The sequence below is a fragment of the Pempheris klunzingeri genome, chromosome 19 (genome assembly GCF_042242105.1).
Source record: "Pempheris klunzingeri isolate RE-2024b chromosome 19, fPemKlu1.hap1, whole genome shotgun sequence".
Classification (NCBI taxonomy): domain Eukaryota; kingdom Metazoa; phylum Chordata; class Actinopteri; order Acropomatiformes; family Pempheridae; genus Pempheris; species Pempheris klunzingeri.
The window spans coordinates 7924611-7938436 of NC_092030.1; the positions used below are offsets into that span (position 1 = coordinate 7924611).

Consider the following 13826-nt stretch of genomic DNA (forward strand, 5'->3'; position numbering starts at 1 on the left):
TTAGGCGTCTTTCCCAAGGACAGTTATATAGACTCAGTTATTCTGTTCCACCTCATCGTTGCTGGTGAGTGGGGACATCTGGGGCAGCTGGCAGGCAATGAGGCTGTAGTAAGCAGTAACACAAACATATGAGGAGTAAATACGATCAATAACAAGGTCCCAAGTGGTATCAGAGAGAGTCTCAGTAATGTGTTGTTCCCAGGCATCTTTTTCTTGGTAGGGTTGGAGAATTGGGAATGAAGTATAATGTTTCATGACAGTTTAACAATGTTTGCTGCCCAGAAAAATGGCAAAGCTAAACTTCTAGATGACTTTGAATTTTCCTGATAACAATTTATCAAGTAAAAAAGACTTAAAAACTACTTATGCAGGAAAACGTGGATAATTTGAAATAAATACTGGACCTTTGGCAGTTCTGCCATTTTTGATTGACGCAGCTCGTAAGAGAGATGGAGAAAGTTGACCTGCATATCAGATCTTGTTTAGTCTAATCAAAAGGTAAGAGCTTAAAATGATGTGTATAAAATACTTTGAAAGTGCATTTAATGTGTATTCCAAGGTAGGTGAAGCACATTGATTCCACATTGATTTGTCAATTGCCAAATGGTGAAGTGGAAAAGGCAAACTTTTTGTTCAGTTCAGTTTCTAGCCAGAAATGTTAAGGGATGGATTCGTCAGGGTCCAAAATATGTAGAAGGAGATCGTCAGCATACAATGATAATTTATGAGACCGGCCATCTCTTTTTCCACTGTTTTAAATACAGATGTACTGTTTGGTAGTTCTCACTACTATGTGTGTGAGGAATGATCAAATATAGGGAATTGGCATATACCCACTGTCTCAGATGTTCAGATTCAAATTTGCCAAACTGGTTAAAAGGAGGCGTTTTTTTTTTTTCTGCAAGAAGAAAATCAAATAGATTTAGCGACCTGAGCTTGTTTATCATCAGTTCAGTATATTTCTTGTAGTTCTGGGCTGGGGTCAGAGGTCACAGTGAGGGTTTCCATTAATCCAAGCAGTTCAGGTCAGGTTAATGAGTCTTAATGAGTCTTAATCTGAGGGTCTCATGACTGGCATCAAACTCGACGTGTGCACTAACACTGCAAGGTTTACACCTTCAAAATGAAGGTGAATGGTAAAGTTCTAACCGAGGCCTCCACTGTGAACATCTACAGCTTTGATCTACTCTGTTGTATATGTTAGAAATAACCAGTAACTCCATCACAGTTCTGTCAATCTTAACTGAAAACATGTCTAAACATGTCTCTAATTAGTTTGAACAGCTCAAGGGCCAGCTCGACCAATGGGATAAAGTGTAACTCTCTTTAAGGGACTTACACAATCTGTAACATGACTAAGTCAAGTCTGCGTTTTGGTTGCTTGACCACAGTAGACGTTAAGAATCTGATGTGTATGAACCCAAACTGAAAGGAGCCCAGAGATAGTCAGACCTGTGTGAGACCTACTGGCCAAGATCCTGTACACTTAATTGGACCCAGTCCGACTGTGGTCCAGAATTGAGTAACTGTCAGTTACAAGGAACCAAATGGACCTATGAAGACTTCTGTATTTAAGATGTAGCATGCATTTGTGCTTGTGTCAGGTCCAATCAAACTTCAGCATGAGTCAAAAGACCTGGAGCAGACGTAAACTGAGGTGGACTAGAATAAAGAATGAATCTGAGACCCGGCTCCTTGGATTTGCAGCGGGTCAGGCATTGAAGACCTCTTAGATAAAGCTATGTGACAGTGTAGCTACCGTAACTGAAGCTATACCAATAGTTAAATTGTTTATAAGAAGTGAAGCAGAAGCTGCAGACATATGCCATGCACTGTATTCACAGTAAATAACAAAATCCACCAATGTCATACTGCAGTGATTCCCAACCACTCCAACGGCACATTTTCTTTCCTGATTCTTGCCTTTATTGAACAGTGTCAGTGTAGTGATACACCAGAAACACTGGGGCAGAGACAGGAGTGTGACATGAAGCAACGGTCCCTGGGGCCACCAGGACACCCCTGCTGCTTTGACTTTTGCAATTGAAGGTGTTGTCACAAGCCAACAAGGTTGTGAACAACTGCACTATTTAAAATCAGTTGAGTTAAAGGGTTTTTCTCGGCAGAGCCCCCACACTGCTGTCTGAGGATATTTTCCCAAATCACACAGTCTATATTGATTAGACGAGGTATGTTTTTTCAGTCACAGTACGAACAGGCTGAGCTGCTCTATTTTGGTAGATGTAGGATAATGAATTTCAGCTGGAATACCAAAGTCAGTGACACACACACTCACAGAGTTACTGAGTGATTCTGTGAGCCTTATTTGGGTATATTTATTCCTGAAAAAGGCAAACAGTGCAGGCATGTGCGGCGTTCTACGGAGCTGAGGAAAGAGAGGATGTTTAATTTAGCACAGCACATTAGACACATCTCACATTTGTGTTTTATTGAGTTTATAGTTTTGTCATATTAGCATGTCAGCAATCTAGATACATCATCTTTGTGTGTCAGTGACCTTTGCTTGACATGAATCCCATCATTTGTTAATGTGTTTTCAGTCTTTTTTTGTGTGTTTTGTCCAATGTTGTTGTGCTTTGCCCCCTCAGGGCCACCGTACATAGACAAGTAATTAAAGTGATACATCACAGACAGTATGGGAGCGTGATCACTATGCTTCAAACGTTGGAACTGCAGTGTGTGGGCAAGAGCACATTATGCTTTTGTCTAAAAAGTAACACATGTTGAAATTCAGAAGAGGGTCAGACACACCCTGCGAGAAATTCTTGGCAGTTGTTTTAGCATTCGAAGAGTCCCTGATGGGTGGGGTTTATTGTTCCAGAACAGTGCTAGTTACCTTTGTCAATCACAGGAATGCCTGTGAAAACAGCTATTAGAAACAGCACTTTCTGTCATAAGTTACTGTATTTCTGAACCCCACCACTGACCTGCGTTATCTACACGTTTCTAAATGGGCATTTCACGTCCGGAGGTCAGAATACTCATCAGAAGTGAAATGATCTCCAGGGAGCTTAACTTAACTTAGCTTGCGTAAAAACTGTATTTGTATTTGTAGAGAGAAGTTGGGGGTTTTCCCATTCATTTCAATACAGTTGGAGCCATGACAGCAACTGCATCTTCCACATGTAAAGTTCCTATTGAAATTCCAAGCATTAGCTGAGGGAAGGGGGGACTTTTTTGCTTTCCAGGCAGACCTTCCTCTTGGGCTAAATGCAAATTCTGCATTCTTCCCTGTAACATTAGAGCAGGGGTGTCCAAACTTTTTTCCCTGGGGGCCACATACAGAAAAACATACAAAGGGCTGGGCCACTCACTAGAAGTGAGCTATATTGCTAACTTTAATCCACAAGAGGTGATGTATATCGCCTCACCTCTAGTGGATTAAAGTTGGCAAAATCAATCCAATGTAGGTAAATTCTGCTTGATAACTGAATATGATTCAAGAAAAAAACAGCCTTTCCATTAGTGGGCTTTCATTTATTGGTTGTACAAGCTGGTCTTTGCCTTGTACGCTTTTGTTCAGTGTGTTAAGGTGATCAGTGAGATCCACTAAACATGCCAACCAGAGAGGGTCACTGAGCTCATGAAGAGGTCCTTCTCTCTTCAAAACTGGTCGATTTCTGATCCCAGGGAATAAAACCGCTGCAGCACAGAGCCACGACTTAGCCAGCGCACATGAGAATGGTAGAGCAGCCCCCCACCAGCACCAGCATCAGCATCAGCATCAGAGAGGGAAGCTTGAAATAGTCTGTGTTAGAGCCCTGGTGCTCGAATTAACAGCCTTACCTCCACTTTCTTGCCCCTCGGCGGACACTGTAGAGGCCATTCCTTTGCGCTCACCTGTCCCAGCTGGAGCCCCATCCGTCGTACCTTGACACAGCTCGTCCCATTTAAGTCCCATCATGCCAACTGCATCTGGCACAGCTTCAAAAACATCCTCACCCGTCCTGGTGCTCTTTACACTGCTAAGATCAAGCAGCTCCTCCGTAATGCAAAAGTGATCGTCATTAGTTATTAGCTGTGCTCTCATCACACACCGTGTCTGAAACTTTCTACACTCACTTGCTCTCTTACGTTTCCTTAATTCTGCCATTTTGGGTCACCTGTAGCAAATTTCTTTTTCGATTACTCATTTTATAGAGAAGCTGCCTCGTTCAAGACAGTTACTCCACCTAGCTATGAGACTAAGAAATACAATACAGTCCAGCGCAAGTTCCATGTGTGGGCCGTATTACAATACATTTTTAGAATTTCCTGCGGGCCAATGAAAATTGGACCACGGGCCACAGTTGGCCTGCGGGCCGTAGTTTGGACACCCCTGCATTAGAGTATATTTCATTCCTGTAACCCTTGATCTGTATGGCCTTTGCATGTACATCACTCTTGGGAGGCCACAAGGCGAAAGACAGCAGAAGGTATCCTTACGCTGCAAATTACTACCTTTGTTAACTTGGCTAACCTTATTTATACTGTAAGACGGCTGTCATAGGCAGTCAAACAGTTCACTGGCACTGGTGGTAGCTCAGCTACCTGCTTGACCCTTGTCTTGTATGTCCTGGAGATCCCTGGAGAGTCTCCCCCAGCGCCAGCCCTACTTATTCTTCCTTTGCAAAAGGGCCCATGTGTAGCTTTTTCACTGGCATCTTATAATACGGCGGTGCATTGTCTTGTTTTTTTAAAGAAGTTGCCCATCACTGCACAGATTTCATTTATTCTCACCTGGCTGAAATCTGATGAAAACATGAGCCAGATGTGGTCTGGATGATCATGATGACAGCAGTGTGCTCTTTGTTCATTTACAGCTGCACTAACATGAGTTTTTCCTGTCACAGATAAGATATCCAGATGCAGATCACATGGTAACACCACATGGAAATGGAGCCTTAATACTGCATTCACATCATATGTTCAGGGCTCAAGTAAAGTAAACAATTTGACTTCTGTCAAACCACCGATTGTGGCCCAAGGCTTTCTCGCATGCAGCTCTACAGTATAAAGGACTAAAGGTTTCTCCTGCACCAACTCAACTTACAGTCAGAGTACTTGTTTTTAGCCTCTGGCTGACCTGTCTTTGCTGTACATGAGAATCAGAGCCACAGCACAAAACGTGTTTTATTTCATGTTTTGAATCCACCAAACACAGCAAACATCCAGGAATCTGAGTTGGTGACGTTTGTGCAGAGACATTTTGATGACCAACTTAGGATTTGATTGAGCTTATCTCACGGAGGACAAGACCACAGAACAGTGTGACCTTTAAGAGGACACACACACACACACACACACACACACACACACATATACACACCCACACACACAGAGTGATAAACAGACAGACACAGACACACATTTTGATACTGCTGCACACACTGACAGGCTGTAAAGAGGCATCATTGGCAGCCCTGATAATGCAGTGGGGTCAAGCTGATATATATACAGTATGTAAGTGTCTGTGTGTGTGTGTGTGTGTGTGTGTGTGTGTGTGTGTGTGTGTGTGTGTCTGTCTGTCTGTCTGTCTGTCTCTGTGTGTGTGTGTGTGTGTGTGTGTGTGTGGCGGACTGAGTGTTGAATCATCATCACTTTAGACAGTAACAATGTAGGAGTAATGGGAAACTTACAGGAAATGTGTGTCTGTCTGTTGCATAGTTTACTGAACTGAAATGTGAATCATTTTTTAAACTTCACTGAACAATCACAAAGTAAAAGAAACACTTCACTCCTCTTACTGCTGCTATCCTGTCAATCTCTCTCACTTAGCATGGCACACACACACACACACACACCACCTAACAGAACAATAGAAACCCTGATAACAGCCACAGCAAGTATGACTCAACAAGTTTCATCGCTGTGTGTCCAGTACAGAGATAAGTCCAGAATGTGTGTAGCCTAGCTTAGCATAAAGACACCAGGCAGGAGCAGACAGCTAAACCTGACGTCACTGCATTAAACTGTGTAATGAGCTGGTTTATTAGGAAGTCATATGTGCAAATTGATGACACAAAACATTCGCCATTTTCTTGAAGGTGAATCTGACTTCTGGTTGTGTCTGTGCAGGTGGAGGAGGGCGGTAAGGCAGACACTGTGGAGCGGCCTCTGATGGTGGGGGATGAGATCATCACCATTAATGAAGTAGAGCTGAGTGGATTCCGACAGGAGGCCATCGCTCTGGTCAAAGGATCGTACAAGACTCTGCAGCTCACCGTCCGCAGGTACAGACACTGTGTGGGTGTGTCTCTGCATGTGTGTTAAAGTGTTAGACTTCTGCACAGGCCCGAAACTCAGATCCAAACCCAGCATGTACGTATGTAAGACACAACTTAAGTGATTAGTGCCATATTTTTGCTTTGTTTAATCCAATAATGACCTTAAGATTGCCAGGTTAAACTGACCAGTTCTACTAACGACCTGAGTCCAACCTGAACCCTATCAGGCTGAGAACTCTTCTGTGTGTGTGAGTGTCTATGTGTGTGTGTGTGTGTGTGAGTGTGAAAGAGAGAGAGAGAGGGAGAGAGAGAGATTTATGGGGAAATCCCTCTGGTTGTAAAATATTTAGAAAATTTTAGGATTTTACTAAATTCATACTTAACCCTTTCATGCATAGAGGTCACTACAGTGGATGCTACTGCATCATCTCATACACTGCTACCCAGGGGGAAGCCATTGCAAGTGAAAAAAAAAAGAGTGAAACCAAGATGGTCGACAGACAGCCAGAAACACCAAGTTGCTAATTTTCTTCTGTTCAAACCTTCTATAAAAAGAGACCCTGTGGTGACATCAAGTAAAATCTAAGGAGTCATGCAATTGCAAAAAAAAAAAAGTTCAAACCTTGTTTTTCATGCCTAAAGATGAATACAAACACTTAGTAAAAAACTGACTTAGGTTATCATAATTCATGCATGAAAGGGTTAAGATAAAATAAGATTAGAAGACACTAATGATGATTGACAGCTGAAATTAATAACATAAACGATGGCAAATGTCCGTCAATAGTTCCCAGAGCCCAGTGTTTTCTCTTAGTGTTCGCACAAAAACACTACAACATGTGAGCAGTATGCCAGTGTTCCATTAGGACTATATTAAAATAGGTTTCCACTGTTTTCAAATGTGTTGATAGTTTAAGAAGTTGCCTCTTAAATTCTGTCTTTGCTTTCTTGCCAGTCAGCCAGTGTAATCAGCAACTGGTCAGGAATCTGTCGTGCATCCTGGTTCATAGTCCAAATCAGAGCTGATGGTCATGAATAAACACACACACAAAGGGAGGTACTGTTCATAACCTGTTAGACATTAGCATTATGCAGTCAATTAGAGAGTAAGAGTGAACTCAGGTGTATTGAAATTCAGCTGTGTCTTTACATAGCAGTGAGGCTCGTGGTGAGGCTTTTTTGGCCTGTCTGCACAAATTGCACTGCATGTAACCAGTACAAGATACTGTTTGCCATCCAAGCCTGTTTTAATACAAGAACACCTGACTGTTGCCACTCTGGCACTCTTTCAGGCTTGTGCACTGCCAGAGCTCCAGTCTTTACTGACCTGTGGTTCCGTTTGTTCTCTGGTGTATTTAGTCTCTCCTGACTGTCGAAGACTACAAATCTGTGCATGCAGGTGGATGCAGTTTTTATGTCAGTCCGATGGGTCAGTGATGAAATGATGAGTTTCCAGACAGAAATGGACAGAAATGAGGCACTAGTGTGTCACTGGATGTTTGAAAACACTGTCAGAGGTTAAAGAGGGAGACCTACGACATGGCTGCCAGAGCGTGTGTTGTGTTATGCAGCATCTCAAGTATTCTGGTTGATGCTTTTCCAGGTACAAAGCCAGAGATGTATTTGGGTTTGGGGTGTGACTGCTAGCAAGGCTGCTGTTGCTACTGCAGCTTTTATTTACTGGAAGACGTGTGAGATGCATGACACAATACAGGACTTTAGACCCACACGCGCACGCACACACACACACACACACACACACACACTTTAGGACATGTGTAAAGGGCACATGGCATTATGGGAAGGCGTGGCAAGGAGGGAAGGGGTGAGAATTTTCCAGACGAGCAGAGAGCAAGCAGCATGTGTTTTGGTCTGATCAGCCTCCTGCAGGCGTCTGATGGTGATGAACCACGAGAAGTGGATTGCTCTCAGGTCTGTTTTTTGTTGATGTGCTGATGTGTATTCTGTTCTGTTCTGTTGGGCGTGTATCAAGGCAGAGTAGGAGGTTTAAACAGTGTACCTTGGTTTGCATGTTGTGGCACTGTGCAGTGGACTGTTCAGCAGGTCAAACAGAGAGCCTGTTTGTATTACACTGTTTTCACTCTCATTCTTAAAGGATAACCACATCCTGAAATTCACAGGGTTTCATGTTTTGTGAGCTGTATTTTCTCTGTCGCTCTCTTCTCTTTCCCCACTTCGTCCACACACTCCTCCATCAGCTCTCCTGCAGCTGTTAAGTAACGGCCTCTCAGGGACAATAAAGGTTTATTGACTTGAACTGATGGTTATTGCTGCACAAGACCAAGGTCGTGTGTAGTACTCTATTCAGCAAGTGTAACAAGAGTGTGTGTGTGTGTGTGTGAGACTTTGGCAGATGTTTGGATGTACTGCGTGTGTGAGACTGATTATCTGAAGCAGGTGCTAGCAGGTTTTATTTGCGGTTATGTTTCTGTGTGTGTGTGTGTGTGTTTGCATATCCTCCATCCTCCATGTCAGTTAGACAAAAGGTGTGTGTGATGTCGACACCAAACACACCTGTCAGGCACTGACTCGCTCACCACATCGGCCTGTCTATCCATCTGACTCTCTCTCCTCCTTACTTGCTGTATGCCCTCCCATTGGTCCATTCAGGTGAGCCCCCTGACTGGCTGTGACCAGAGTAGTAAAGCGACAGAGAGAGAGAGGGAGAGAGAGAGAGAGAGAGAGAGAGAGAGAGAGAGAGAGAGGGAACCACAACATTAGTTCTGAGAAGCTGCCCATCAGAGCTGTAAGTCTGTTTAAATGCGTGTGTTCTGTGTTTGGAGTCTGCAAAGTTTCAGTGGTGTTTTCTTTTAGTTTGCCTGTGAGTGTTTGTTATATGGGCCGAGAACAAATCAGATTTAAGTTTGAATGAGTCTTCAAATGTAGACGGGTGTTGTGAGTCTGGGCTCTGGAGATGGTGAGACAACTCAACAGTTTTTGGCCAGACTTCAGCAGGTCACGCCCATCTCAGGCAGTAAGAATGCTGAAGTGTTTTCTAGCTCTGTTTAGACATTTCGCAGAAATGTTTCCTTGATTGTCTATAAGATCTCTGAGCATTTTACTGACTTGTTCTCCTCTACACCTGCTGTCTGCAGCGTCTGTGTAGATAAAATACCAATCACTGCTGTACTGGTCCAACTGAAATCACAATTCATTTTTGCTTAAACATCAGTATATTCTTGGTCTTTGTTTGAATGTTGTGTCAATGTTCAGGGGCTATAAAAGCCCATGACATGCTCCAGCCAGTGGTGCTGCTCTTAAGTTGACTACATGTCTCGCAGCAATGCATCTCTCAGGTGTTGGTCAGTGGCTGCTGTGGGAAACACTGACTCAGAGGCTTGAAGCATTGACATTCATGTCTAAAAACTGTTTCAGAGAAAGGCACAACAGCTACAGTATCATATCCCATCATGTAGTTTAGATTTTCTTTCAGTTAAAGTGAGGGTGATTCAAATTTCTGTTTGATAAACCAGTGAAGAAGTACATGATATTTTGAGCTGCTGGATTTAGCGACAGGACTTTTTAATTTAGATTCAGGTTTTTTTCTCTGCACATGTTGAGCCTCAAGGAGAAGACCCAGAAATCAATTGTGTCGATCACAATGTCAATCAGACCACACGTGATCTGGCTCTGGCCCATACGGGCTGCCTTCTCTGGACAGTTGCAGTTTTCGGGGGAGTTATCTGCTGTAACTATTTCTTTGCAGTACCACAGATGGGTGCAGTGACTACCTGGAGTCACCCTGAGGTTGCCAGGCAACCAGCAATGTTGTACAGACTTATTGGGCCAATGAATACGATGCTGTTTGTCAAGAAACCACAACTTTAACAAATGAGATACAATATGTTTATTAGTTTGATTTAGAGCTGTTGATAGGTGCATGTTTCACATTATGAAGGAAACTGAGTAAGTGCGTCTACCAAAATGCTGAACTGTTCCTTTAAAGTCCAGTAGACCAAGTAGCTGATGTAGGGCCATACAATGGCAGCTGCTCAGAATTGCCGCTCCCAACCGAAGGCGACACGGCCACCAGCTGGCAGGGGAAAAGTTCCAAGGCAACACCCAGCCACTGGGAGTCCCCTTCCCCAGGGCACGTTAGGGTTAAGGGCACCATCGAGGGGGATTTAATTTGAGCCAAGTACCAAGCACGAACCCGCTGAAGATCCACCATGGACCTGTCAGGGGACTGTTATGGTTGAGAATTCTACTCTCTGTGCATCTTTATCATCACAGCTGCCCGAGTTTGGAAGTGGTACAGACTCATCCATCTTTTAAGGTGGTGAGCAAAGGAAGCCCAGCTGACTGCTTAAAGTTTGTCCTTACTGACGAACTTCCTTACTGTGCACGTGTGTGGGAGTGGGTGGATGGTGTGTGTGTCAGTGGAGCATGTATGTCGCGAGTGGTTTTTTTTTTTGTCTGCCGTCTTTTAATTGATATTTGACACTTGTGGCTTGGGGAGTGAGGTAAGATTATCAGCCTTCACCTGAGCTCTGAGTGTCTTTGTGTTGAGTGTGTGTGTGTGGACCAAGTGTGTATTGCAGTCTTTAATTTAGGATGTGTGAAAGTGTGTGTCATGATTTATTAGTTCATTATTTACCTGCAAATTAAAGATCTTAAAGAAAGAAAGAAAAGAAATTAAAGAAGAGTCTTTTTAGAGTTTGCAATGCTCCTTCTATTGTGTATGTGTGTTTGTGAGCGTCTGTGTGTGTGTGTGTGTGTGTGTGTTCATTACCTATATCACTTGCCTTGCACTTTGCAGCTGTTTTTCAAGTGTTTTGTCCTCTTATCCCCAGTAAGCAGCAGTCTGCATTGCACTGGTGTTACGTTACACATGAAGAGTTTTTGTTTTCCTGGAGGCACAAGAAGGAAACTACAGACAGGAGACACCTGCTTGTCAAAGTGCAAGCATCAGTTTTAGTGTTTTTCATAATGGTAGTGTTGTGTGTCAGAGCAGAAAATCTAAACTCACTATTGGGTCGCATTCCCACTGAAGGCAGCAGTGATCATCACAGAGCAAATAAAATACCTCCTTGTTAAGCTATTGAATAGGCTTTATCTCATATCTGGCCCAAATATATGGGCTAGTATGGACCACAAAGCAGTAAGGATCCATAGTTATGTGTACTAATTTAATCTTTATTTATATAGCACTAATTCATAACAAATGTTATCTCAGGACACAGGTCTAGACCAAACTCTTTAATTAAGAGAGACCCAACAATTCCAGAATTATATTTAAGGATTGAAGAATTCCCACATGAGCAAGCAACAGGCATAATGTTTCAAGTGCAAAGTTATTATATCATAAGACGTTTAGTTTAATGCTCGGTCATTGTGTAAAATTGTGTTAAAATTAACATTAAAAATTAAATTTAAAATTAAAAACAGCGGCTCAGAGGGTCGGTGAGCCACCATGAACAATACCAGGAACCTGAACCGGAATCCACTAAATGGAATTCAGCCGTCATTCATTCATTCATTTTACTGAAACACAGCATGGTTGTGCTGTGTGACATCGACCCTTGTGTAAAATGGCCTAATGACATAAGTAAACATGTATTTTGTAACGGGTTTAATATTTTTTCATAGAATTTATGAGAGAAGGCCAACTGACTCAGTTGTTAATAATCTTTAGAAATTGGAAACAAAATTACAAAATTCCCTTTATTAAATATCAAAAACACTGGTTGCAACCTGTTTATAATTTTCATTGTCCTTTATTATATTCCACATTAAAAGTGACACATCAAGTGTCTGATTTCTGCAAAAATCATCAAAATGATATTAGCATAATTTGCTGCTGTCCATCTTTGTTATTATTTCAACAAAGCCTAACTTGGAGTGAACCCAAATGTAACATCTGCTCCACATGCAGAAATACACCATAATTCCACAGCTGGATGTAATGGGTAGTGGTGGAGCCCATGTAGCTGTCTGGAGGTTTTACAGTGAACATGGTGATGTTTATCCTGTCTGTTAGTATTTAGTAGTTAATATTTTGTCAAACTGGTTGGCAGCCATCTTCTCCTGTTCTTTACTTCGTATTTGCATGGGCTTTGCTTTGACTGTGTGACTCAGACAGAATGCAAAACTGACCACAGAAAACAATACCTGTCCCTCCTTATTCAGCCCTTGTGTTCTGGCAAAGATCTGATGAATGAAAGAGATGAATCACTATACAAGATAATAAAATCTAGGCTATATCCTTACTCTTCACAGTTTGTGGACACAGCGCAGTGCTGCTTGTAGGACTGTAACAGTCAATCGTGATGATGTTGGGTGGGGATGGCCTGGCTCACAGTCAGTGTTCTAGTTCATCCCAAAGGTTTTGGACAGGGTTCATCTCAGGGCTTGATTTCTTTATGAACCTTGCTTTGTGCACAGCGGCATTGTCATGTTGAAATAGGAACAGACCTTCCTCAAACCGCTGCCACAGAGATGGAAGAACAGTTTTCTAAAATATCATTGTGTGCTACAGCATTAGGAGTTCCCTCAATTGGAACCCAGGGATTTAACAGGAAAAGCATTTACAATAATGTAGCTTACCAACATTAAGTGAAGTTAATAAACTTCAGTTACTTTACAAGATTCAATTATGAATACCTGTCTGAGCAGCTCAGGATCACCAAATCACAATTTTCCTTTAAGTTACTTCTTGAAACTAACTTCAAATGGTTGGCCTTTTGGATAAGTTTTACATTTTCATCCCTAATATCCTATCATGTTATTTTATTCCTGTATTATGGTTTTAAAAAGTCTGTTTTGTGTAAAGCACTTGCTGCTACACAGTTTCTGCACAACATGAAAAAATATGAACGGAAACAGTGAATCAGACTGCAGGGAGGTGAGAGAGTTAAAGAGGAGCACAGAGGCAGGAGCAGGAGGTGAGCCATGATGTCAGTGTCTGCTCAGAGGTTATGTAGCATACCAGCACACTTATCAGCACTGTGTTACACATGATGGCTGTTGGTCACAATAACAGACATGTCTGTGATAGCAGAAGTATTTGCTCCAGTTGTCGCGGTGCTATGACCTTTGACCTCCTGAGATGTGGTTGCAAGGGTGGTGATCTAAAGTCTGAAGCTCGATCTGAGTTTCGGTCCTTTGATCCGTAAAAGCTGACTGTGGGTGACATGAGTTTCCATTGAAAAGTTTAGCAAATGAACATTTACATCAGAGTTTGTTTCCATCAGTTATATTTGCGTGAATATTCTCCGGGGCGCCAAACATCATGACGTCACCTGTCAGAGTATTTCAGAGTTATAAAGTGTAGTTTGTGCCATTGTTGGTTTTCCCTGGATTTTCTTCCTTTCAACAAATCAAAGTGTTAATAAAAACAGGGGAAATGAAATAGGAAATGCACTCAGTGACAAATGGAGGCCAAGAGGAATATGACCACTTTGTCTCATAGCACATTTCATTTCAGTTACAGTTGTGTGTGTAGGTGTTCTCCTCTCTTTCTCTCTCTGTCTCTCTCTCTCTCTCCCTCTCTTTGTCTTCTTCCATTCTTCTCCTGTGACTCTCTGCCTGTGTGCTCTTTTGTTGTTGGTTGACGTAATCGAGCTTAATGAATGTTTG

The 13826-nt window shown here is 42.4% G+C and overlaps 1 protein-coding gene across 1 annotated transcript in view; it reads left to right on the top strand.

Moving 5' to 3' along the window:
• Window positions 1-13826, top strand: part of shroom3 (shroom family member 3) — a 54027-nt gene that overhangs the window by 2710 nt on the left and 37491 nt on the right. The window contains exon 2 of the mRNA XM_070850270.1: window positions 6079-6233. Coding sequence (XP_070706371.1) covers window positions 6079-6233 — 155 coding nt within the window. The remainder of the gene's footprint in view (window positions 1-6078; window positions 6234-13826) is intronic.